Here is a 26,894-nt window from a genome sequence, read left to right as displayed (position 1 = left end):
TGTTGCCTGGTATGTCCCCACTTAGCCTCCTGTGTACCCTGAACACTGCCTTGTATTTTCAATTGTGCATTTGACGCCACTGTTTGTGCCAAGCCTAATACTTTCAGCAGACAGACCAATGGCCAAAGCAACCAATATGTTCTCCATTCAACCATGCACTGTGATTAAGACATAGATTACTTTGCATGTAACTTATTTTCTTTTTGCAGCCCTTTGCACAATTAAATCTGCAGTCTGGGAGCTTCTGTCTTCGACGGCATCTGTGTTCTGATAGAGCTATCATGTTTGCTTCCCTCCATGCTGCTGTGCTCATCATCTGAAGAACACCATGGAAGAAGAAACAGCCATTAAAATCATAGTAGCTGGCTTGACCTTTATAAAACTATAAAAACAGTATTTAGCCAATAATTTAACACAACCTGCAGGTGTAGGTCAGAGTGACCAAGTAACTTAGTCATTCTGACTGTTAGTAATTTGGCTAACGTTATTTAGGGAAGTCACCCGATCAAGTGTCCCTTTCAAATACCCTAACATTAGGTGCAAAACTCCAACTGGACAAGCCAAACATTTCCCTTTGATGACCTTGTTTGGGTTCTGTAAATCCAGGAGAAGGCCCTTCAGAAAACTTGATATTCCATGGATCGACATGGCCAAGAAATGGGAGCTCTGTCCGCTGTTTTGGTGCAATGCGTCCCTCATCCACCAGATGGCTAGCTCTCTGGTTATTGCCATTGGACCAAGTGTCTGATTAGTGTCGGCAAGTGTTACGACAGGAATAAATGAATGTATGCTGCAGTTAAGATGGACAACCACAATAAAAGCCAAAGCCCTCACAAAGATTGAACGCTTATCTCTTTCAAGTTTATCACAGTCTATACACGAGACCCCCTCTACCAATCTCTCTATGCCCCAGGAAAGGCCCTCGTTCCCGGGAACCTATCCAGGGACCAAGACCCCTCCTCCTTGGACTGCAGTCTGAACTGGGGTAGAAAGTCCACTTTATGGACAGAAGGCACACTACTGCCACCAAATGGTAGTGTACAGGCTACGATTACTTCATCAATGCTTTTATAAAGTTGGTGGGGTCGGATCCAGTTTTGTTGTTTTGGTATTTTGCCTTGTAATAGCCAGTCTTCAGTGTTTTCCAGCAGTTTTTAATTTGTTCAAAACTTCAGTCTATATGGGTTTTGTTAATTTTTTCATGTTCAGTTCTTTAAGAGTTTCTATTAAACAAACTATCTGTAGAGGAACACTTTAGCTTGGAAGCTGTTATTTTTAGGAATTGGGGAAACATACGTCCACACACATTTAAGCCAAGATTGAGGGCATGCACAGAAAGAGCACAGCCAGAAAGTAATCAGGTTAAATCGTTTACATGGTACAGGTACATGGTTTTCTTTTGATCGGTTTATGAAAAGGTTTATACTACCCCTCTTCACTCTATTGACATTTCAATCTGGACGGGCCTATTCATTCTGATTGAGGTGTTTTATGGTGTTTTTATCCTCCTGACTATAATCAGATATTATAAATATTAGGCTCCATGTAAATGTACCTATGGACTGCAAAGGATTGTCCACAAACTATTAAATATGATGATTATGTTTGACATCATATGTATCGGCCCAATTATTTTTGGATCCCTAAGCTTTGGTGACTGTGTTGAAAGGCCAATATCTTCCAGTGACAGTGTTTTCTGTATTGATGCAAATCTACTGAAGCTGCTCAGCTATTCTCCTTTACATTGTTCCATGGCATTTTCCATCAGTGACCAGTGGTAAGAAAGGAAAAAGAGGTCTTTTTAAACCACACAGAAAGACTCTGCTTCGTTCATGGAACATCTACATGATGTGTCTATCTGCAAGCCCTTCCTGTGGTTTTGATGTCTCCAAGTGATGCTGTTCCTGTCTGTTGCCTGGCAACAGAAGGGGAAAAATAGTTGAGGTGATGAGTGAAGGTGAGCCCGAGGGAAATAGGAGAGGAAAGAGAAAGGGGAGAGATGGGAGGGGAGTAAAGAGCTGGCTTTTCTCCTCAGCAAGCTTTTGCAGATAGTACCATTTTTCTTCTGTAAGATTTAAAGCAAATAACAAGAAGTGATGTTGAATGCAAGATGATGAACTCAATTTTATGTCACATTTAAGCAATAATGTATGAAATAAGGTTTATTAATATTAATTGTATTATATTGTGTTGTATTTTTGTTGTCTCTTTAGTTTGCTTAGTTTGTATGTTTATGATTCCATCACATACTATAGCTTGTGTGCTTGATTAGGCCTGTTAAGGATTACATTTAAACCCTTAAACATTGCCTGTATGGAACAATCTAGGGTTTCACCGTTTACAACCAACCCCAGGATGGTGTAACTTTTCCTCTTACCTTGCTCACCATTCTTCAGCCCCATTGATGGATTCCTTTCTTATTGGAGGTGGAAAGTTTGTGATTAGATGTTTCTCTTAAACACAATGAATACTGGATGTCAGAAAGTTGCCAGGGGAGGATCAGACATGCAAAAAGATTATTTTCCACATAAAGCAAAGACTCATAATGACCAGAACTTTCTAAAGTAAGTAAAATATGAAATTATAGAAAACCAGATATGGAGATATAATAATAATAATAATGATAATAAACTTTATTATAGAGCACTTTTATACAAGAGATGTAGCTAAAAGTGCTTTGCAATAAGAAATGGAATAGTACAATAAAATAAGCGTGAATAAAAGGACAGGACGGGTATGTCCTGACCCATCCCTTAGTTATGCTGCTATAGAGCTAGACTGCTAGGGGATTCCCATGATTCACTGGGCGCTCTCTCTCTCTCTCTCTCTCTCTCTCTCTCTCTCTCTCTCTGTCTTGATTTATGCCATTAACTTTGTATTTTTTTCTCTCCCGTAGTTTGTGCTTCTCCTCTCTCTCCCTCTCTCTGTCCTCATTCTGCAGGTCTCTCTGCCTCGGGAGCAGCAGGATCCAGATCCACCACTACTCATCTTTACTATTAACCACTGTTATCTGTCATTATTATTGATAACACCATTACCTACACAGCTGTTCCTGGTCTCTCTCTCTCTCTTTTCTCTTCTCTCCTCTCTCCTCCCCCCTCCCCCCCTTTTTTTTATCTCCTCCTAAACCCAACCGGTCGAGGCAGACGGCCACCCACCCTGAGCCCAGTTCTGTTGGAGGTTTCTTCCTGTTAAAAGAGAGTTTTTCCTCCCCCTTGTCGCCAAGCGCTTGCTCTTTGTGGGAACTGTTGGGTTTTTCTCTGTAACAAAGTAAGGTCTTGACCTTACCCTGTAAAGTGCCTTGAGATAATGTATATTATGATTTGGCGCTATACAAATAGAATTGAATTGAATTGAATCAAATTATGAACAGAACATTGTTTCCATCTCTGAACCACATGGGAACAGACAACCATAACACCAAGCAATGAAAGAAGTCCTGTGAACCACCTGTCCACTTTCTCACCTGGTTCTTACTGCTGTTATAGAGTGTCACACGATTGAGTCCTAAAACCCACAAATTAGTTAAATTTTAAAACTCTCAGTTTGAAGTCTGTGGGTTTTTATTTTTTTTGGAATGGGTTTTGGTTAGATAGCTGAAATAAGGTCTCTAGTTAACACAAGCTTTTTCAAATTTTCAACCAAACACGAAAGCTGATCAATCTGGCTATTGTAAAAAAAAACTATGTAAAATATAGCATTCCTGCAGCACTGTATAGCCCAGCTCTTAGACTGCAACAAACTAATAACAGAGTAGTTTATTTACAATGAAATGATCCCAACAAACACGAGGAACTAAATGGAAGGAATCTGTAAAGTCAGTAGTGCAAAAAAATGTCCTGCATTGATTTTGTGCTGTACAAACTAAAGGAAAGGAACCAAAACTCACAATGCAGAATTGTGCGGTGTGGTGATCATCAAAAACAACGGCTGCTCAAGCTAATATGCATGGGGCCGGGTGTGTCCCATGCTGCTGTTTACACTCCTAAGAGATCTGCAGCCCCTGAGACAGAAAGCACATCAACAACAGTGTAAACCAAGCACAGGGGTCGACACACCGCTCTTTCTCTCTGTCCTCTCTTTCTCCATCCTCACATCTCCTTCATTGCACTGATAATCACACACAGACATATTGTATTCAACTAGAAAATGACATTCAATCTGATTATAAATAAAGCAAAGGGGGTTGGGCAGAATCCACATTTGATAACAGTAGAACTATTCACTGCTTAGTATGTGAAATCATTCCACTGCAATGAATGTGGATAAAACAGAAACTGTCCTGTTGGCATTATAACTACACTGTGTGGCCTTCACTCCCTGTTCACTTTCTTACCTGGTTCTTGTTCTCTATCTTTCTGCTTTCTAAAGGTGATGCATATCAGCTTATAAAATAATTCCAGTTTGTTCTAAAGCTTTAATTCACTGTCCATAAATGTACTTTAGATATACTACAAAGGCCAATTCTACCAGATTAAACACTGTGACTACTTTAAATAAATTATTAAAGTGTATCAGTTAGTTTGTTAGCCGGCAAGTGTGCAAGCAGACTAGCTCATGGAGCTAACATTAGCTGACGTTATCTGTCAGAACATCCAGCAAATTTTATTTGCTACTCTTTCAGCTTGTATTTAAATCTGCACCATGAAATTCACCATGTTATCTACTTCTTCTTCTCCTTTGGTTTTCCTGACATGACATATTTTTATCAGTGAAGCTGCATGCTGCCACCTACTGTACAAGAGTGTATAACTTCAAAACTTATAATAAAGCTGAAATAAATTTCTTGGATATCAAACGTGTTTAAATAAAACCAGTTGAACCATAGACTGTTATAAAATTGGATGTAGATTCTGGGTCTGAAAAATGAAACCAATGCTTAAACCTGCATTCTTTCTTATGACCAGCAAGAGGCAACTCCTCTGGTTCCAAAAAGAAGTTTGTCTGTATAGAAGTCTGAGGGAAAATGTCTGTACTGCTACTATTTATTACCTTAGTAAACATTTTCCTAATGATAAACTCACTCTCAATTGCTAGTTTCAAGTCTTCTTCAATACAACATGATGTTCCTTTTTTAAATTATGGGCCCATTTACCAGGGAGTGCTTTGGGGCGTGGCCTCCATGTGATTGACAGATAATATGTGACAATACACAGCAACCTACCAATTAATCATGATAGATGACAGAGCAATGCATTTGATCCCAAACCCTAACCCTGAAAATATCTTGCTCAGTGTTCAGTTGTACTAAAAGATATTCTTAAGAGCAACTGAAGAGCACAGTCAGCAACAGACTCATACCACCCTCTATCTGTCTATCTAAGGAGCCAACTGATTCAGTTTTCTGGTCAGTGAATTTTGGTTTAAGTCTGTTTTTTTTTCTTGTCAAAATTAGCATACCAATTCATTTCACAGTTAATGTGAAATGAATGTGATGCATTTACCTCTGGTCCACTACTTCTTTTGCAGATTTCAAGACACAACAAGCGGTGTTGTGCATGAACTACACGAGGACTGTGCTAAATGCTCTAATTTTTAGTTAATGTTGAACTTAACATATCAAGCATTTTTAACTCTGGCAAGAGTTATAATGCATTAAAAAGCTGTTTGCAAACCTCCATCAGAAGAAGAATTGTAGTTTACAACAGAACCCAAGGATTTACAGCATGCCTTATATTCAGTCTGTGGTCAGGTGTCTAGTGATGGCAATTCAAACAACACAGCTACTGGTGGTGCTGAAGCCAGTTTGTATGAACATTTGGAGGACTTTTATTATATATTATTTTCTATTATATTTATATTATTTATATCATTTATTTTAATTGTGTCCAGTGGGTCTGAAAAAACAAGTCATCACATCAGCCACAGCGGCAACAAATTTGAAACGACTCATTGAGCTGAAGCATCACTAGTGTTTGAAATATCTGCAAGTGCATGATAATCACAAGAAATCAAAGACCACAAGCTAACGGCTGCAAAATTAAACTCAACATCTTACGCACATAAAACATTTTCTTTGTTGGCTTTTAAAAGTAATCTCTGTCTGTGAGCAGCATACAGTCATTCATTTAGTGTAGGAGGAGGCAGTGATTGGAGGCTGGAGGTGGATGGTAGGAGGAGCTTCTGTTGAAAAAGAAAAGCTTAGAGCAGCTTATTAAAAATAAAAGACATGTACGTGAACTAGTTCACGTTTGGACTGTGAACATTTTACCTGACACAATAGATGAATTGTGAACTATGATTGTGATCTAGTTCATTTTAATGTGTGTGAACTGAACTTTGACTTAGCTCCTGTGAGGTGTGAACGTGCACAACACTGACAACGAAGCCGTAGGTGTAAACTTTTAGGTCTCGTGCAAATTCTAGCTTGACTCCCTGAACTTGCATATTGCAGCTTTAGTAAAATCTGATACCACCTTTTTTGTCAAGATCAAGAATAATCTTTCACTATAAGCATAATATAACAATATTTTATGTGCATATACTGTCATGTCATGTTCATAAGAAATTGATAAAAGGAAAACATTTTAGGGAAAATGTCCAATGACATCAGGACAAATGTGTTGCATGGATTCTTCCAGTCTCACATCTCATTCTTAAATCTCTCCTGATGTCTGGGGAAGTGGGAAGATGTAAACCAAGGATGCATAAATGACAATAATCCCAATTGAGAAGAATCCCAAGAGTAACAGAAAGAAAGGGGAAGAAGAGGAGGACTAAATGAAAGAGAAGGGAACGCCAGAAGGGAATATATGCAGTCCCACAGCTAGGGAGGGAGAGATGAAAAGGGGGGGGGGGGGGGGGGGGGAATGGAAGGATCAATATCTAATTTCAGTGCTGAGCTCACTGTGGACGGTTTCCCAATAAGGCTGGGAGACAACACCAAAGTTTAAATGGCTGTGTGTCTCTGCCTCTGTATGCATCTCTCTCTCTCTTTCTCTTCCCCTCTGCCTGTCTCCCTCTCTAGAGTCATGGGTGGGCCACACCTCCATCCGTCCCTGTGTCCACTGCTAATGATGCGGAGGCTTGGACTGACTTACACCAGCTATGAAGGCCAATGTTGAACAAATTCACACCATAGTTCAAAGCTCATTTCACACAGATTGAAATGAACCAGTTCATGTTCACACTTCACAATTTGGAATTTTGAACTCAAGTTCACAGTCATGTTTATTTTAACTAGCTGCTCTGAGTTATTCTTTTTCAGTGGAAGCTCCTCCTACCCGTCCATCCCCAGGCACCAATTATTGGCGATTCTCAAGCTAAATGAATGACTGTATGTTGCTATACACTGTAACAAATTTTCCTGTAAAATAACAGTAAAGAACTGGCAGCAGGGTTGCCATTATGTTACTGTAAATTTAACATATTTTTACTGTTGCTAAAATTTACAGTTTTGTACTGTTATTGAAAAATACAGCATTCACTGTTTTTTTAGATTACTTTTGCAATACTTTACAGTCAACTAATTTATTTAAAAATACATTATCAGTCTTCACAAAATCTACAAACTACAACAAAATGTGCTTTGTGAATTTAGAACAGATCAGCATGTAATTGGAATGTGAAAAAAAACACAGCTTCTTAATGCACTTTCATTTTAACATGAATTTAGATTCTCTACATTCAGACAGTGCCTTCTTTCTATTAAAAAAAAAAACAACCCTTTGACTTTTTGCTGAAAATAGTGCAGTAAAAGAACAAGGCATTCAGACTTGGAAATATTGACATGAAACTAGCCACAACATAACAGTTCAGATAATGAAACAACAAGAACAAACAAGACAAAGACAAATTTCAGGTGAGAATAACAGCGATTCAGACTTTCTACCCTGTAAGGGAGAGAGAAAGAGGGTGAGGTTGTGAGGGAAAAAGAATTAAAGCAATGAGACAAGCTGGTGTCTTTGTGTGTGTGTGTAATGGGACTGAATAATCTCACCATTTTAAATGAAGTCCCGGTGAAAGTCCATCAGTCTTCTCAGCAGAGTGGATACATGTGGGTTGGCTGTTGTCATCTTTTTGCTGGTGGCTTTGCCAGTTTTTTTTGACAAGACTTTGCCCCGTCCAGCCTTGGTGCCTTGCTCAGGGTTTGTACCAATGAAGCACCTGAAAAATAATAGTGTCTCTTCAGACAGTGTAAAAATCAAGTTGTGTAACTCACTTACATTAACAACACAACAAAAAGCAGAAAATGTTTTATTCTCAATAGCATACCATTGAAAAGATAAGAAACACATGTTTTAGTGAAAATACCTAACCTTTGGATGAATTCAAGAGTGCATGAGGCCTCTTCTTGGTATTTGAGATTGAAGATGTAGAGGGTAGAAAATAAGGCAGCTAGCCCTGTCAAGAAGGTGGGTTGGATTCCCTCACATATTACATGGCCCTCAAGGCTGACCATCCAGTGCTGAATACAGCGTCCTGCTGTTCCACCTGAAACGTGACAAAGAATTGTCCTGTCAAATTTTTATGGATTTTCAGTCCATGTTTGAAATGATTTGTGTTGAGTTGTGAAAAATAATTTTAATCTCTATGAACATTCTATTCATAATGGATTAGTTACAGTTACTGCCTCTAATTTATACTGTCCCCAATATAAATAGCAGCACAGTTTTTATGGTTACAAAATAGTAATTGTGAGATAAATGTGTGAATTTTGTTTGCCTTTTGTCAAAAGGATAAACTGCTTTGTTTTTTATGCTCCTACAACCATGTTACTGTCAGAGGTGCTTTTGATAAAACAATGGGTATGTCCAATTGTGCTGATGTCTCTGAACATGTCTCTAAATGTAACGTTTTTTAGCAAATGTGAATATGTATTGACTATTCCTCCAACCAAGAGAAAGTGTAAACATTTGAAAACCAACAATGCATTCATATAACAAAAGAAATCAGAGAATGTTGTTGCTTGCCTATTCAGTGATGTAAACATAACAAGCAGTATCAGATGAGGAGTTGCAGGAATGGAGATTGTCCTCTCAATGTCAGCTGTAGTGGCAGATTCCTAGGACAAAGACAGCAAAATACAAAGTGTACCCTTGATAAATTGGCATACACACATGCACACACACACACACACACACACACACACACACACACACACACACACACACACACACACACACACATATGTATGTATATGTGTATATATATATATATATATATATATATATATATATATATATACACAGTGTATTTCTTTCAATGGAAACTTACATCTGCATGAAGAACTAGACCTGTGGTGTTCTCTGAGAAATGAGCCATCAGAAGCTGGATGACAAAAAAGGACAGCTCGACATCTTCACCCAGAGAGAGAACTTCCTTGACTCCTGCATTGGTGGGTTTAGTCTTGAAGAGTTCCACAATGGCTCTACCACACTCCTCCATGGCATTTATACCATCCCGACTGTAAATTGCTTCCAGTTTTTGACGTTTGCTCTCCACTCTGTCTTCAGTCTCATCTGGTGGGAGGCTGGGCTAGAATGTGGAACAGCCATACATGTCTGTAGGTCCTCTCTTTTGTCCATGGCCAGATGAGCAGTGCTGCTGAAAGCTGCTGGTGCGGTTCAGGTTTTTGATCCGGTTTTTTACTGGAATTAGGAGTGATGTGTATCCACTACCCAGAAGTTCACCATTGCCAAGTTGATCGGAAAAACGATTTGGGTATTGGTGAACAAGGTTCCGGCAAACTGTGAGGCACTGTGAGCGTGTCGGGTGTGGTTCATGCTTCCTCATCTCATCTGCTAGCACTCTCACCATCCGTCGTCGTGTGGCAGGTGAAGGCCTCTTACCATCTGAGATGGCTGAACGAATCTCCGCAGGCATGAGGTCCCATGGTACCTGAAAGGATTCTGGCCATAACTTCGTGCATGGTAGGAGGGCTGGCTGTCTTCATTTCCACTAGATGTCGAGCAGGAGAGCAAAGATGAGCTGGATGGACTGGACAATGGTGTAGAGTTTCTGTTGTTTGCAGCGGTGGGAGAAGGGAGGAATTGGAGGTCTAATGTGATTGTCTCTGTCTCTAAAATTGACAACAAATATGAGATATGAGGCCATATAGCTTTTAAAAATGAATCAATGCATGAGCATAATATGTAGTGAAATAGTGATGCTGTGAAAGTAAGCAAACATACCCATTTTGAATGCATCCAAAAGTTTATGCTGTTGAATAACAGGAAGAAAGTCTTCAATGTCCTCTTTTTCTACATACTTGAGGTCTTCTTTTGAGTCTAAACCACAGTTTATCAGCTTGTCAATCACAAGCTGTTGAACAGCTTCAGAAATGGTTGGCAAGGCACTGGAGAGGATATCCTTCAGCTCCTCCTCCAAGGTTTTCATTGCTCTCTATGGAGAGGAAAGAATGGTGTGGAACAATTATTGGCATGTCACACAAAATGTACTCTGGTAATGGGAAATAATCAACCAGATTGTCCTGCTTAACACAACAGTAACATCCCTGAATTGGTGTGAAACCATAAACCCCTAAATCATGGAGAAGCAAGGCCTCACATTTTTCAGTGATAAAATAGACCTCTGAATTATTGTGGATAAGTACCACAATGATCTTTCCAATCATAAGGCCCTCAGAACTCTCATCTATAATGACATGCATGTTTTTCTTGTATTTTGTTCCTTTCACAGTTGCCTCGTGAGCAATCAAAGTATTTTCAGGGCCAAAATCATAGCTCGATACCGATTGCCTGATGGTATTATTGTAGTCGTTTGGAAAAAATGCAGCCCCCTTTTCCACAACAACAGTTGGTGGGAAGAGATCTCCAGCCATAAGATACGCCTGAAGGAGCTGATGCCTCTCTGCAAGAGTTAAGCACAAGTTTTTAAAATTGTGCGGTTTTCTCGCACACTCTTTAAAGTAACTGTTTGCTCTCAAATCTCTATGTCCACAAACGAATAAGTGGTCCGAAGTGGATTACGAGCTCTGGATAGTGGCTGACATAATGATGCTTTGGCTTCAGTGGTTTATCAGGAAATGCTTGCTTTCTGAAGTACAAATATTCATCAATAAGCACTCTCAGGTATGCTATTTGGCCAGCTGAAATGGCTGGTGCACAAATAAGAGAAACCATTTCTCTTAATTGTAAAACCAATTGCCAAGCTTGTTTTTCAGCTGGAGATTCATTTTTTTCTCCAATCAGCACTGATAACATCCTCAACAAACACCAGTTTTGGATAGCATGCCCATTCAGCTTATCACCTCCTGCAGTCACCTCACAAGGTTTATCCCGTTCCCTAGATACTTAAACTGACTTATTCTTCGGTTCAAGTCAAGATAAGTTAACTGTTTGTCTACCTTCACCAGATGCTGAATGTATAACGCAAGATCAGAGGCTACAATGCCTTCAAACAAATCATGGCCAATACATGGAGGCAATCCAGGCTGACACACATGGAAGAAGGACATCTCAGTGAGATACACTGCCAGTATTTTGTGTTTCTTTTTTCCTGACCCAAGTGGGTTTACTACTTCAAATGCATCCTGATAAAGAATCAAGCCCAAAGAAGACCTCTCTGCTTGAAGTGATTTCTCAGTAATGTTCTCCCCATCCCATACATCTTGAAAAACATCCTTAGTGTGGACTTGGGTGTGTATTGTTCTCTTACAGATTTGCACTGAAAAAGGGCTTCAAGTGTTTGTTTTATGGGGATGTACTGAGCAAAGAACTCTTTCCCTGCTTCATTTTGTCCCAGACATATAGGCACTGGTTCAATATACTGAAACTGATTCTTGAACACAGTATTTCTCCGTTGATCTGTTTTCAGTGTGTTGGTATTGTGAGTCCAGAAAAGATCTTCTGTTTTCAGATCATCAATAAGAGTCCTAATGACATCATCTGGAATACCAAGCACATGCGATTTCTCACTCAGTTTAAAAAGGAATTGTGACTGGCTGATGTCATGTATTGACTGCAAATCTTCAATGATTGTCTGAACAGTGGACGATGGAAGCAGCAACTTTGCTTGTAGTTTAAGATAAAAGAGAGAAAGATTCCTCAAGAACAATGTATCGTCAATATTTTCTGGGGTAACCTCTAAGTGCTCAGTATTGTCAGCTGCATCAACCTGCATGTCACCCAGTAAGTCACTATCATTATGAGTGCCACTTGTTCCACTTGCACCTGCTGGGTTAATGATGGACGCCATTAGATTTCCCTCTGCACTTTGTTTATGTTTTCTGGACAAATGAGATGTAAAAGTTGATACCACAGTAAATGTCTTACCACAATGCATAAAAGGACATGCAACTGCTCATCCTTCTTTAATGTGAACTTTAAGGTGAGAGTAAAAATCAGTCAGGGAACCAGATTTGTCACTGCAGAAGTCAACATGGCAGGTCTGGTCCACTGGCATACTCAAGCTGGGCGCAGAATCACGTTTCTTATGATCTCTGTATAGATGTGCTTTCAGACCTGCACGTTTTTCGAAAGGTCCTTTTGCAATTAGGCATACAACACTGCAGTTTTAAATTGTGCACATTGCTGTGAATTTTCATGTGTCTCACATAGGCAACTGAGCCGTTACACTGATGTGCACATATCTGACAAGAAAACTTGACTGTTATGATTCAATAAACGTACTTACTAAAATAAATAAAAGTACTTACTGTGATCAGTAGCACAGCAGCAAATACCCTGCAGTACCTGTCATGTCAAAGAAATATGCCAAAAACTGTACAGTCCAACTAAAATGATGCCCAAAATACTCACCAAACACTGAATAGATCAAATAATACACAGGCTGCCATAGATTCATTAATTAATGGCAAACATGGTAACAACAACGGTAATTAACAATAAAAAGCAATAGAAAAACAATCTTATACTGACTAGAAAAAGTAGTGAGTTATAGTAAAGGAAATCTTCCTCAGCACTCAATTTCTGAACTAAAATTTTTAATCTGGAATACCACCCAATAATCAGCAGGAAAAGAAGTCTAATGTTATGGTGTGTGGTGTATTTACACCATTAAAGCATCATTATGCTTCACGAATTCACTGGTAAAATATGTGTGCCCACAGGTTACCTTAGACATGTAGAAATCATCTGTGAAAATTTAGCTAGCTACTGAATCATTCTTCATCACATGTATATATTCAGTAGGCTGATGAAAACAAACTGAAAACATTGCCAATATACTTTGCACCAATTTTCGAATGTAAGAAAACTGCTACTCACCAAACAATTTGCTAGATGGGGATGGATACAGAGAGGCACAGATCCACGTTCCCATGTGTAGTTTGGTTTAAATTTCCCACAATGCAATTTCCCACAATGCAAAAAATACAACATGACACTGTGATTCAGATGGTTTGGATGAATGATTAGCGGTAAAGTGCTGTATTTTAGGAAAACAGTATAGTTCTGTTAAAAGAACAGTTAATTACCACATTTCTGTTTGTATTAACAGTAGAGTGATGTATTCAAAAATAACAGGTTAATACTGTTGGAATTCTGCTGTAAATTAACAGCAATTGCTAAAAGTCTAGGATCAGAGACAGAGAGGCCAAGGAAAACCAATGTGAGTATATATTTTGCCACTTAAACAATGTGTCATAAAGACAACTCAAAACAGATCACTTTAAAAATCTAATTCAACCCTATATACATTTTTTTTATGTAGACAGTGAAAAAAGAGGTGAAGTAAAGGTATACTGTAGATACAAGGGAAATTGTATTTAGCCTGCATGAAACAAATGATCCAGCAGTTCAAAAGCATTAAATAGATCACAGGCTGGTACAGGCTGCACCACTGGCTCTATTACAGTCACTGATGTACATTTCAGTTTACCATCAGTCTGTCACAGTTCTCCTGATGTTTTTTTGGCAGTAGGGAAACAGTTTTTGCTGCTACGATTCCTGTCATTTTAGTGGGCATGGCCAAAGGCTGGGCTTGTCAAGCGGAGAGGGGATCTTTGATGAGGGACTAGCTAGCTATAGCTGCCCTTAACTCAGCATCCACCGTTCTGAGTTATGATATTGTACACATGCGCAGAGGTGTACAGAAACTAAACTTGCACATTAGAAAATAAGCAGTTGCAAGTAAACGAACAATTTACACTTTGTAAGAACAGCTGTCAAGTATGACAACAAAATGATGAGCCATAGAGTAATTCATTCATTTACTCAACCACAGCAACCTTTATAACACATACAATGAAAGGACTTAAATTTTGCAGAATTGTCATCTACTTCATGTCTGTGAGATAAACTGCTGTCATATGCCCTGGTCTTCTCACTGCACCAGTCCACCTCACAATTATACAATAACCTGCTATGACACCACCTTCGTGTTTCATATTTATTCAGTTGGAATAGTTACAGTTAACCATGTAATATAATAAATAATAAACTTAAGCTTTTTAATCCTGTTCTGCTTTGTAGTTATCATACTGATATCTTGTCCTTTCTGTTAATCAAGGTGTAGCGTTCTCTGTGCAAGATCTGCAGTAAGTCTGGAAATTGCCATTGTCAGTTAATAGTAAAGATTTTTAGATATTTTCCCTCTACAGTGCACATTTGATGTTTAATGGCAGTTCAAAGGAATATGTTCTTTGGATCTGTAAAAGTCACTGCATGCCACTGTATCCTACTAACAAGTGGCCTGGTGTATTTATTTCTCTGAGCCAGTATATATACAAGCAAATCACTGACCAAATCAGAAGCTTTTTATCAGTGGAGCTTCACTGCTGGTGACAGAGAGCATCATCGTCAGTTCAGCTGTCATCCACAGGATGTTACTTCCTCATTTTGTTGTCCAAAAACTATTTTTAAAAAAAACACCTCAGTGACTAAAACTGTAGCACTAGGTAACATATTGCTTCATCGCACACATTGTAGGGCATTTTGACTACATACCGACACACACATCAGTGATTGTGAGTTTTTAAAACTTATCTCAGGGCTGCAGCTCACTCTTTCATCTTCAAGTGTAGTGTAGCTGCTGTGTTTCTGGTGTAACAGCACCTTGCTGAGCAAATGACAGGTGTGTTTACAGTGTTTTGTGTTTACATCAATGCCGATCATCAATCGATCATCAATACCTCAGCTAAATACCTTGGCTACTGCAGAGTCAGTTGACATGTGTGTGAATGCTGATTGTACCCTTTTCCATTGCTGACAAAAGCCAGATGTTAGCAAGTCTACGTGGGTTTTTTGACCAGTGAAAAGGGGCTGTAGAGTTCTAGGACATTTCTTTTCAAAGTGAAATTGTATATTTATGACCTCCTTTCAAAGTTTTTGTCTTTAGTAAGCACCAATGGGTTTGGAGTTGACTGCCATAACAGGACAGGGAGTCAGAAAGTATTGACACATTGATGATTTTGGTCTTTTAACGTGATTTGTTGACAATAATTACAAATATATTTAAATTTAGGCTGAACATCCTAAAAGTACAACCAGCCGTGCTGGTTCCACCAAACCCCCCTGAAGTGGTTCAGCCTGCCATCAGAAGTGAGGAAAATGAAAAAGTGAGTGATTTTCCGGTCCTCCACAGAAGCTGTTGTTTTTTGTAAATCATATCAGAGCTGAGGTAATGGTGAGGTTGATTTATTTTCTTTGTCTCTTTGCAGTTCAAATCACAGCAGCGAGTGCAGGATGGAGGTGTTGAGTGGGAGTTTACCTCCCTGAAATATTTATGAGAAAATGCACCAATCCAACTGTGCAACTGCCACAACTGTGGGGCTGTAGTTCTCCTTCTCTGTCTCTCTTTCCTTATCTCGTCTGTTTATGATTTGTTTTTCTGAACTCTCTCACAGTCTGTTATTACAGTGGTTTTGATTTTCTTTTTTGTACCTTATTATGTGATGCACACACAAGTTTTCAGAAAGAAACTTAACTTATTGCATATTACATATTGAACACTAAACACCAGTCTAGGAGTCTGTGATGGAAATTGTCAGAATTTAAAATATTTCTAGTGTATAGATATGCATAGTATTGAGGTAATTAATCCAGACTTTTACTGCTAAATACCATCCACCAAAGAAAACATTTTTCTAGCCACTAACAAAATTCTTTCACCTTTGACTATAGTCAAATGCATGCCTGAGACCAGAGTGCGCAACGCTGAATCAGTGTTGCCAACTACTAAAGTTGCTAAACATTGCTAGATGACAGAAGGGTTCTATTAAATTTGCAGGTTCTAACCCTTTTGCACTGAACAGAGAGAAGCAGCTCAATCAGCCAAACAGTGATCAACAACCAGCAGGTTTACAAGGCCGAGCAACGTCACTTCAGGTAGTTCAATTCTGTTTAAGGAGTGAGACTAAGCCCACACTTGTTTCTTCATTACAAAGCCTGAAGTGTTTCAGTGATGGTGCACTCCAAGCTCTGCCATTTGTCCTCCCTTCATCAAATGTGAGCAAAATTTGGTGTGTCCAAACTTTTGACTGGTACTGTATATTCAAGAGGCAGCCAAGGATGTCTCCAGCGATTTTAGTCAGGATTGCTCAGAGTTAGTTTGAGTTACAAACAAGTATGTCATAGGCCACGCCCCTCTTACTAATCAGTATGGCCATTCAGATTCAGATTCGGGCCCCAAGAGATTGCACACCAATTTTGATGAAACGCTTTATCAGATACACATTTGTGGTGATCACTATGGGTAGGGCTCAGAGTGCTTTGGTAGGTTTATTCCCCTTCAGGGTTAGAATCCTAATAATGATAATAATAATAATAATGTGTGTGGAGCAGTAGTGGTGGACCTGGATCCTGCAGCTCTGGAGTCGGACAATCCTGCAGAATGAGTACAGAGAGAGGCAGAAAGGAGAAGTACAAACCACAGCAGATACAGAGTTAATGACATGCAGTAGTGTGATATAAATGCACGGAGAGAGACAGAGAAAGAAGGTTTGCGTCCACGGTAAGTTAACTGGTAATGCATTGTGAAACATCAGTGTTGTTGCTATGGTTACGTATGGAATAAAATACCTTACACACTGACTTAGTGAACAAGCACGTCTCCCACATAGACCCACAGGAGTACGAGCGGCAGACATACCGGACCTTTGGTTAAGCTCATGGAACCATCACTGTTCAATTAGATTAAGACACAGAAATTTGGTTGTGTCAAGAAAACATTGCAATTTGTGTTGAGATAAGTACTTCCTTAAAGTTAGAGGTCCTTCATCATCATGGTTACAATAGAACCAGTCCTCCAACCTGAGCAATCAAATGGGTTGTTTTTTTTTCAACCCTCTGATACAACCCATAGGAGTGTCTCCTGAAATAGCACCTCTACAGCGACAGGTCTACCGGACCTTAGTTGTCATGGTTATAATAAACACATAGAGCGGTCTGAGAGCAGGTTACCTATCTTTGTTGCCGTGGTTAATATAATAATGGCTTGATTAGGTTTAGGCACTAAAACTCCATCCATCCACCCCAACCTCCTCCTGACGTGGACTCTGTTGCTCTATAAACTACATCACTGCACTTTCCCCTTTGCTCCTGTCATTATTACTACAGCAACTAGAGGTCAACTAACAATAAACCAAAACTATGCGTCATGATAAGCAGCTTGCGCAGACAACCTGTGAGGTCCTGTTATATTACCAGTAACTACTGAAACAGTTCTCTGTTGTAAGTAGTGTAGAATGCAAACTATGCAAATATGTAGTGTAGCAGTGGGACATTTCTATATTAACCTGGGTCTATCTGCATCACCTGTAGGACAATCCCCTCTTCTTCCCTCCGTTTTTATACACAATGTGTATTTTATCTTTATCTGTGTCTTTCTTATGTACTGTGTGTCTCTCTTTCATGAGCCCACAAAGACATCACAATGAAGCTTCATTTGTATACTGAACATATATCCCTTTCCCGCAAGCAACATGCTGTGTGTTCAATACAGGAATGAGCAGAATGAACAAATTCTCAATATGAACAGAGTACGCTGAATTGCCAGCGGCACTAGTAAAATACCATCGTTCTCCTCACCAGTGACTGACATTGAGCAGCCAGTTCAGCCATGATGTTTGGTCACTTACTGGCTAGGAGATCACTGAAATCTTGCAAAAATTGGAGACACAATCATGATGCGGTAACTTGTGTGCAGACAGGCTGCTAAGGTCTTGAGCTTTGAAAGAGGGCTCACATGTAGCCTACTTACCAGACTAAATGAAACCAGGAACAGACTGAATTAGAATCCAAGACTGAGCTTTAGTTCAATTCAGACACAGCACCTATCTGATTGTCTAACAGCATCTGATAAACAAGTTGACTTTAAAATCCATAAAAACACACTTTGCTGTTACAACAAAGAAATACAATCTTCCAGACAGTCCTAAATTTCTCAATTGATCTACAATAATCAGAACAATGCCTCATTCCCGTTCTTTTCAACTGACAAACTGACTAATCTAGTCCCTGTGACTTTTTTTTATCTCTATCTTTATCTATTTCTATGAATTTGCTCTCCTCTTCTGTCATATTAGACATAATACATTAAATTCTTATAACAGTGCATCCAGCCTCACTTCACCCTTTCACCAATTTACTGCCATGAGCACAATGTCTACATCCTCACCTCTTATTTCCAGAGATCCCATCCCTACCAGATTGCTCTAATCTGTCATTGCTTCTTTAATGACATAGAAAATATAATGAATAGCCCCCTGCAGAATTGCATTTTCCCTGCTTCTCTCAAATGTGCTGTGATCTCACTGTCTACAGTAAGATTATCCAAACAGTTTGAGTTAAATCACTTCATTGGCTCCCTGTACAACACAGAATCACCTCCAAAATCTCTCCAATAGTCCATAAATCACTTAATGGTATGACTCCTAATTACATGCATGTATGTGTGTGTGTTTGTGTGTGTGTATATGTATTCGTGCATGTGTGTAGCCACATGACAGCACTGGTTTGTTAAACATCTGTTAGATGTGCAGCAGGGGTTTCTCTTTGGTTGTGCTGATGTTTCGGGGTTTTCATTGTTGTGTATTTTCTCATGTGTTTGCCTGTATTGTTATATTTTGTCTTTCAAAGCAAATCACATCATATTTACTCATAATGAAATCTGCTATATAGATAAAATTGCCATTGCTACTCACAGAAGAAGCAAATAATGTTGACTATCTCGATTAACAGCACCATGTCAGGTCATGTCTGAAACAAGCCTGCAACAGCAGGGTTTGTCGGTTGCTGCCGGTCAGCTGTGGTAGCTGTCTACTGACTTTGGTCAGAAGAGGGACAAATCGTCATGCTCATCAGTGTACTGTCGTGTTCCCTTGCTTAAAATCATAGACTCGGTTTTGAAGCTCGGAGTGAGCTGCTCCACCATCGCCATCTTGGCAGTGCCTGACTCCACCCCTAACTCCCAGCTAATCCAAAAATGGGCAAAAAGGTGGGGCGTGTGTGGAGCCCAGACTTTGGTGAATGCTAGTTTGTGGCAAGCATATTCTCACCCACCTGTCACTCAAAGCAGTGCACCATCAATTATACATAACTTTAAGCATTAATAAAATGTAAACAGGTGAGTTATATAAAAATTCACCCTCTACAGTTGTCATGAAAGAGGAAATTAGCTACAGAGACCAAAACAGTTTTTTTATACTAGGCTGTAAACATGTTTATTTCTGCTTTAAAGTTGGGGCCAGGGAGGTTGCTTCTCACTTAAAATGCATACTTTATGTTTTATATGTATTTATGTTTTATTAGGACTGCACAAACCTGCATCTCTACTTGGAAAGCATCTATAGTGTGAAATCATTTCATTTCAATTTCACCAAGTGCATGTGTTTCTGGGGCTGGTACTCTGATGTGCACCAGCCTTTCAACCTGATGGTAGCGGTGTGTCTGCAGGCCTGGATAACCACACGAGGTCTGATTTTCAGATGACGTTATTCTTATTTTACAAAGGAGGATCCTCTCTTGGGATAAATTGATATTAGTTAAGACTAATAAAGTATGAATAATCCATAGGCATAAAGCACTAGGATATTTGGTGAATGCACATTTATGTAAATCATGATGGTGACCACAGTTACTCCACAGACAGGATTGAAGTTGGTTATCTTAGTGCTATACTGCACTGCCCTCCTGTGGTTATTTCCCTGCACTGCAGCTTTGGTGTAAGGGTCTCCATGCAACTGCACTGATTTGTAATGATGACAGTGTCTACAATAGTGCACAGAACAAGTTTAGACAATCATTTGGTCAGTATAGCGGACCAAACTTACTGACATGCCTTTCACACCTGACAGCTGCTTAATACAACCACAGACTTGTACTGCCAATTAGAGATAATGAACTGAGGAAAGATATGTTAACCATCTTTGACAGAAGAGATGGATGAGTACAGATCTAAATAGTTCCATTTCAAGATGCAAGAGCTGAATGACAGATAACACCAGTATGGAGATGACTGGTTATTGTATAAGTGAAAAACATCAAAGAATACCTAAAAGAACCATCTATCTATCTATCTATCTATCTATCTATCTATCTATCTATCTATCTATCTATCTATCTACATGCATAAATACATATGTATATGTATATATGTGTATAATACTATACTTTACCATACCATTATACCATACTAAAATCATCATAAATATAGACATTTTACCGTGGGTATTTCTTATATGTTATTAACTTATATAGTATATGTGATGATAATAATATATCCCTTCATACGTGACATACATGGCAGCATCACTCTTGATATAGGGACATATATTATATTTCTGTATGGATAATTTATGGTATGATGATGTTTTATGTAACTGCTCGACTTTTACATGAGCTGTGCGTGTTTTCAGGATGGCGCTGTGTGTGTGCTATAATCAGCCAGTAGGAGCGCTGCTGTCACCGCTTCTGCCGGGAGCCAAATAAGGAAATGACGTTCTCCACCCGGAGCCGCGGTCTCAGATAGGAGGCTGAGGCTCGGACACCGGGACCGGGCGGACGTGGGGTCGCGGGGGGTGTGGGAACCGGCGCTGACACGATACGAGGTGAGTGTTATTTCGAATAATCACTTGAATGACGTTTAGAGACACCGGAGTTAAAGTTTCCCACAGCAGACCCAGCTCTCCGGGGCTAACTAGCCGGCTGGCTAAACTGTCTAACGCAACACGTGTAGGGCCTTATTAGCATCACTGGCACTGTAATGAGCAGTGTTATGGAGAGTCATTTATAGCTGTTGTCAGTTTAAAACCCAAAGGGTGGTTGTAAACAACAATGATGTCTAAAGTTTCCTGCTGATAATACAAATAGGTAATGTTGAGCTGATACATGATGCAGCCGAATGTCTCATATTTGTAAGGTGCAGCTGAATTTACAACTGCTCACTTTAACTTTGCTCAGGTTATAAATGATCGTGACGCAGCTATAGCGAACTTTTTACTATCGATTTGTTTTTAATGTTGTTTAACTGCGTGTAAAACTCATTTAATAATTAATAATAATAATAATATATTATTATAATAATTTAATAATATGGGTTAACTTTAGGACACATTATTTCCATGCGTGTTAAAATGACTTTCTGTTGATGATATTTAACTAGAGAAGCTGATTGAGTTTGAGATCCTGAAGTTGTGTCTACAGAGACAGCCAGTGTGGCCGGAAGTGTGTTTCTATCCTCAGTCTCATTCATTCTTCCTGTGCTCTGTTATGTTGGTCAGAACCTCTGCCCTGGTCACAAAATGGGCACTGACAGCTGAACTACCTCCAAGTGAAGCCAGATTTGGCAGCCACTGGTGTGTGTGTGTGTGTGTGTGTGTGTGCGTGTGCGTGTGCGTGTGCGTGCGCGTGCATGCATGCATGCATACGTGCATGTTCCTCTTCCATTCTGAGCAGGAGGTAGACCTCCCGTCCACTGACATGTGGACTCTGATTATACATCTTTTTTTAGACACAACCTTCTGCAGCTGATGCATACTGATGACCCCTCAGTTACAGAGTTGAATGGCTCTTGCTTAAGAGGTTGATGATGGCCTTACATGAAACAATAAATAGCCTGAAAACTACAGAGACTACACAGAGTACATTTGTGACCTGACTTACAATGTGAATAATTAAATAACTTCTGCTAAGTCAAGTCAAATTTTATTTATATAGCACCAATTATTTATTATTACTTATTATAATTATTACAAGTTATCTCAAGGCACGCTTAAGTCCGCTACAAGTCAACAATAGCATCTTGCCAAGTGCCAAAAATATATTTACACAGTGCTTTTGAAAGTGAAACAAGACAAAGAGGGAATAGACAGATAAATACATACTGATTGATACTGATAATATTATATTATGACATGTTTTAAAGAATCCCAGTTTAGTCCAAATAAACTTGGAGCTGAAACACAAACATTCAAATTATTGCCAAGATTAGGTCCATTGCAGTTTGCAGGGTTTTGGTGTACCATGCTAAATAATAACCTTTGTTCCTCCACAGTATAACAGTTAACATCACACACAGTACCTGGGTCAGTTTACAGACACACAGCGTATAAGATGAGATAAGCTATTCCGCTGACTGATATTGGGTAAGACCCCATCAAAACCTAGTTTGCTAATGAAGGTAAGGGAAGAAGGAGACCACTATCTAATGAACATGGATGCAAACAAATTTAAAACAAGTAATGATAGTTTCTTCCTTGTCCAGTTAGAGGGTCTAAGGACAGCGGGTTTCCTACAGCTGTACAGATTGTTAAGCACCTTGAGGCAAATTTATGAGTTGTTATATTGGGTTATATGAATAAAATTTGACCTGACTATGAGTGTGTCCTGTGACTGCACCATGTTATCTGTGACAGGATGGGTGACATAGCACATGATGAAGCAAGCTTCTACTCCAATGCTGAGGGCTACTGGAAGGATGTTCCCCCCACAGTGGAGGGCATGCTGGGAGGCTACGGCAGCATCTCCAGTATCGATATCAATGGATCCAAGGCGTTCCTGCAGAAGTTCCTCGGTGTAAGAAACTCTGCTCGGTCGAATGATGACTACATCTAATCAAATGAGTATATGTCCAAGTCTTTATGTTTTATTTAGTGACCATTTCCACTGTATGTTTATGTGGAAGTTAGTGAGCCTGCACTGTAGGAAGTACACACACACCTTCATGGTCTTTCTCTGCATATGAATCAAGATAAAGAAGAGTATCATTAGTTTCTGACCTGCCTGAAGATGTAGTGATTTTTATGTCTGAAGTACACAGTGCTAGTCACATGACTTGGACTCAAACCAGACCGGAGTTATTAATTATTAAATCTGAAGTTTTAATGACAAAATTGAACAACCTCCAACTCAACTTTGACTTCACTTTAGCAGAGAGACGACAGATGTAACCACAGATTATTATATATGCTCAGCTGTTGTCAACAAAAAATATGCAAAACATTCAACTCAGAAATTACAAATGATTGCGATTGTGTCCCAGGCACACCTGATGATTTTAATTAGAAATGTTATAACGTTTACTTGAAGTACAGGTTCAGGTTTATTGTCATTTCCAAACATGAGGTGTGGTTCCTCTACAGCTCTCGCAGACTGAACTCCTCTGCAGTAATCAGCACATTTACTATGATAATTGTTAGTCTTTTATAAATGTAAAAAATGTCACATATAAAGGGCTTATAACAACTGGTTTAAGACTTGGGGTCGGGATTGAGAATTTGTGAGTTGTAAAACAATGAAAACCTCTGATGTTTAAGACTCTGTAGATTAACTGTGGAGTCTGGATTCTCAGATAAAATCAGTACAGGAAACGCACAACTGCTCCAAAAAGCAGCCAGCTCACTGAACCTCACTTGAGCTGTAGGAAGACAAATATTTACAAAGTATTACAAATATTTAATAAAATCTGAAGTCAAGTCACTACATTACCTTTTATTCTTAGAGCTGTTTAAAATACCTTCAAAATAATAACATTTATATCCTCTAAGTGAGTAAATACCTTTTATTACATCCACTTTACAATGTAGAACGAGTGAATCCCAGAATTATTTCTTTATAATTTTACATCCGTTTGCCTAATTGGCATCTGCCTCTCTCCTGATGCATGCTGGGACGGGCTCCAGTCTCCCGCATTCATGGATAATTGCCCCAATTTAAATAACACATCTTAATTAGATACAATAATTATATGCAATAACAATATTCAGATTTGTAGTAATACCTATGTTTTTGTTTTTATCCACCACTGATCTCTTGTGTGTTTTTGCCATTTAAGGAAGGCGAGGGGAAGATGGGCACGGGCTGTGCTCTGGACTGTGGAGCCGGCATCGGGAGGATCACCAAGCGTTTGCTGCTGCCTCTGTTCAGGACTGTGGATCTGGTCGACGTGACGCAGGAGTTCTTGGACAAAGCTAAGACTTACCTGGGAGAGGATAGCAAGAGAGTGGGGCACTACTTCTGCAGCGGCCTGCAGGACTTTGTGCCAGAGAGTGGACGCTATGATGTCATCTGGATCCAGTGGGTCATTGGTGAGTGTCTCAGTGGTTACCATGAGGTCTACGGTGTGAGGGACGACCAGTAGCCCTCGATCAGGGGGCAGAAGTCTTCTTGCTCAAACATGGTCAGAGCCTTCCTGCTGCATCAGTGGATTCATGGCAGCCTGGTAGTTACGGTGATCAGTGCTCTGTGGTCAAAGGTTACAGCTGAAGAACTAATGTTTTGTTCTTTTCCCCTCAGGCCACCTGACAGACGACCACCTGGTGGAGTTCCTGCGACGGTGCCAGAAAGCCCTGCGCCCCAATGGCCTCATCATCATCAAGGACAATGTGTCATATGAGGGCATTGTCCCCGATGAGGTCGACAGCAGCGTCTGCCGCGACCTTGAAATAGTTCGCAGTCTGGTGGGCAAAGCGGGGCTGTGCATCGTCCACGAGGAGCAGCAAATGAACTTCCCTAAAGAGATCTACCAAGTCCACACACTGGCTCTCAGATAGAGGACAGGAAGAGGGCGGCCTCCTGTACAAAGTCTTTCTAACGTGGAAGTGGCATTTCTTTATTTATGATCTTTCTGGTGGTGGTCTGCAAGTGTGATGTGTTTGTGCAGTGCATGTTGCTAACTGTTAGCATCAGTGTCCTGCTCTGTGCTTATTGCTAAGTCATCTTTTCTGGCCTTAGGGTACGGTCACATTACACCACCTGTCCTGTGAGTAGTCACTCCATCCCCCATTCAAGATGGACAAACTCAAGCATGTGCTTCCTGTTTCAGTGTGGTCACAGGTCAGAGGTCACACTTGGCTGTGTGGATGTTGGCCAATAGAGACTGTGATGCAGTGCAGAAGTCTTTATTCATGAGGTGACAATCTGCAGCATCGCTCTTACAAACTGTTGTTACTTACAGACTGTTCAGTTTGTGTGACTGTACCCTTACCCTCCTGTCCACTGCATGTGGATTCAGTTGTGTTGCATTCATGGTCCGATGTCCACAGTCAGTATTTCAGACATGCAGAACCCTCAGGCAGACACATCCAATACTGAGAGTTGTGTAGCTTTTTTTGTTTATTGTAAAATGAAAACACACTTGCAGCTTGTTGATGATCAATGTGGTAACAATTACTGGATTTGATTCCTGTAATACCACACATCTTTATTTTGTCTGTAGTTCCTGAATATTAGCAAAAGGAAAACCATAGTAGAGCTGTTGACTAACTGACAGGTCAGTTGACAGAAAATTAATCAGCTAATTGTTTCAGTCACATTAACTTATTCCAGCTTCTCCAGTGTCAGGCTTTGTTATTTACATAGTGTTTTAAATTGCATCTCTTTAGGTTTTGGACAGAATGAGACATTTTGGCAATTTTCAATTTTTTTCAAAACCTCATAAATCAAGAAAATAATTGTGTAAATAGTTGCAGGCTTCAATCTCAGCAGTTCTTCCTCTGCTTCATCAAGTTTTTCTATGAAGTCAATAACAGAAGGCATCATTAAATTCATCCAGTCCTTTAAATAAAGACCTGATGCTTCAGAGACAACAGCTTATCCACGAAAAAAAATCAGAGGAATAAAAGAGCAGAGCTCGTGATCTGTGAGCACGGCGCTCTGGTCGTGTATCCAGTGGACAACAGCTGGAATGTATGTGGATCATCTCCAGGAGCAAAGACACGTTTGCATCCAGTGGCCACTGGGAGTGACAGTGACAGTGGACTTTTACCTCAGGGAAACTCAACGATAAAGAAAACAAACCATGAAATTGAGACTGTGTTTTTCTTCTCTCCAGTTCTCGGGGTACATTACTAATTATCAACATTTTCATCAAGGTAAACATTTTTCAAAGAACAGTAATATAACAGAAAACTACATCAGCTGGATGCCTCTCAAAATCAAAGGCTCATCTAGAGGTGGTCGTTTTGTGACATATAGTTTTGGATAAAACAGGCCTGTTTCAACTTTATCTGTTTTCTGTATCTGTAAAGTTTCCTCTTTTAAATGATCTGAGACATTTTGTCTTTACTACTTTAGTAAAGTTTTAGAATTTACTCATGTTAGCAGATACAGATACAATAAATCTAACTGCACATGACATATGACAAAATTAAAAATGTTTTCATTTCATGTATGTGTTGTAATGAACCAGATCAAAGTCCAGACAAAACAAAGAAGACCACACAAATAATTCATGATTAAACTGACATATCCAGGTGTGGCTCAGATCCTCCAGGAGGGGTCATCACTGTGCAAAAAGTGTAATTACATTGAAATGAAAACTAAGCATAACAGTGACATAATGAGAGTGAAAGTGAATGTAAAATCACCTTTTTCACTTTCAGATTGGCAGTGTGTAGCCTTGATCTGAAAACAGAAGGTTTGTCCTGCATTTTAGCTCATTTTCATAATGACTGGGTCTGATTTCACCAGGAAAAAAAAATAAAAAATTCAATCTTAAATTAGGACATAATTCAAACGCAAATATCCAGTTTG

At 39.5% G+C, this 26,894-nt stretch overlaps 1 protein-coding gene across 2 annotated transcripts; it reads left to right on the top strand.

Annotated features, from left to right (window-relative positions):
- Positions 1–20,837: 20,837 nt before the first annotated feature.
- ntmt1 (N-terminal Xaa-Pro-Lys N-methyltransferase 1) lies at positions 20,838–26,529 on the top strand. 2 transcript variants are annotated; one of them, XM_071465396.1, is made up of 4 exons: positions 20,838–20,971; positions 22,778–22,937; positions 24,196–24,448; positions 24,657–26,529. In XM_071465396.1, exons 2-4 carry the CDS (start codon positions 22,779–22,781, stop codon positions 24,911–24,913), a joined length of 669 nt encoding a protein of 222 aa, XP_071321497.1. In that variant the 5' UTR covers positions 20,838–20,971; position 22,778; the 3' UTR covers positions 24,914–26,529. The 2 variants fall into 2 exon arrangements, with proteins under 2 accessions (XP_071321497.1, XP_071321498.1); XM_071465397.1 differs by having other exon boundaries at positions 20,864–20,971; positions 22,778–22,984.
- Positions 26,530–26,894: the final 365 nt, after the last annotated feature.

The sequence above is a fragment of the Trachinotus anak genome, unplaced genomic scaffold (genome assembly GCF_046630095.1).
Source record: "Trachinotus anak isolate AG129_WGS33_773 ecotype Australia unplaced genomic scaffold, CSIRO_AGI_Tana_v1 ptg000028l, whole genome shotgun sequence".
Taxonomy (NCBI): domain Eukaryota; kingdom Metazoa; phylum Chordata; class Actinopteri; order Carangiformes; family Carangidae; genus Trachinotus; species Trachinotus anak.
Note: the sequence above shows the minus strand (reverse complement) of the source record. Positions and strands in the feature narration are given on the sequence as shown.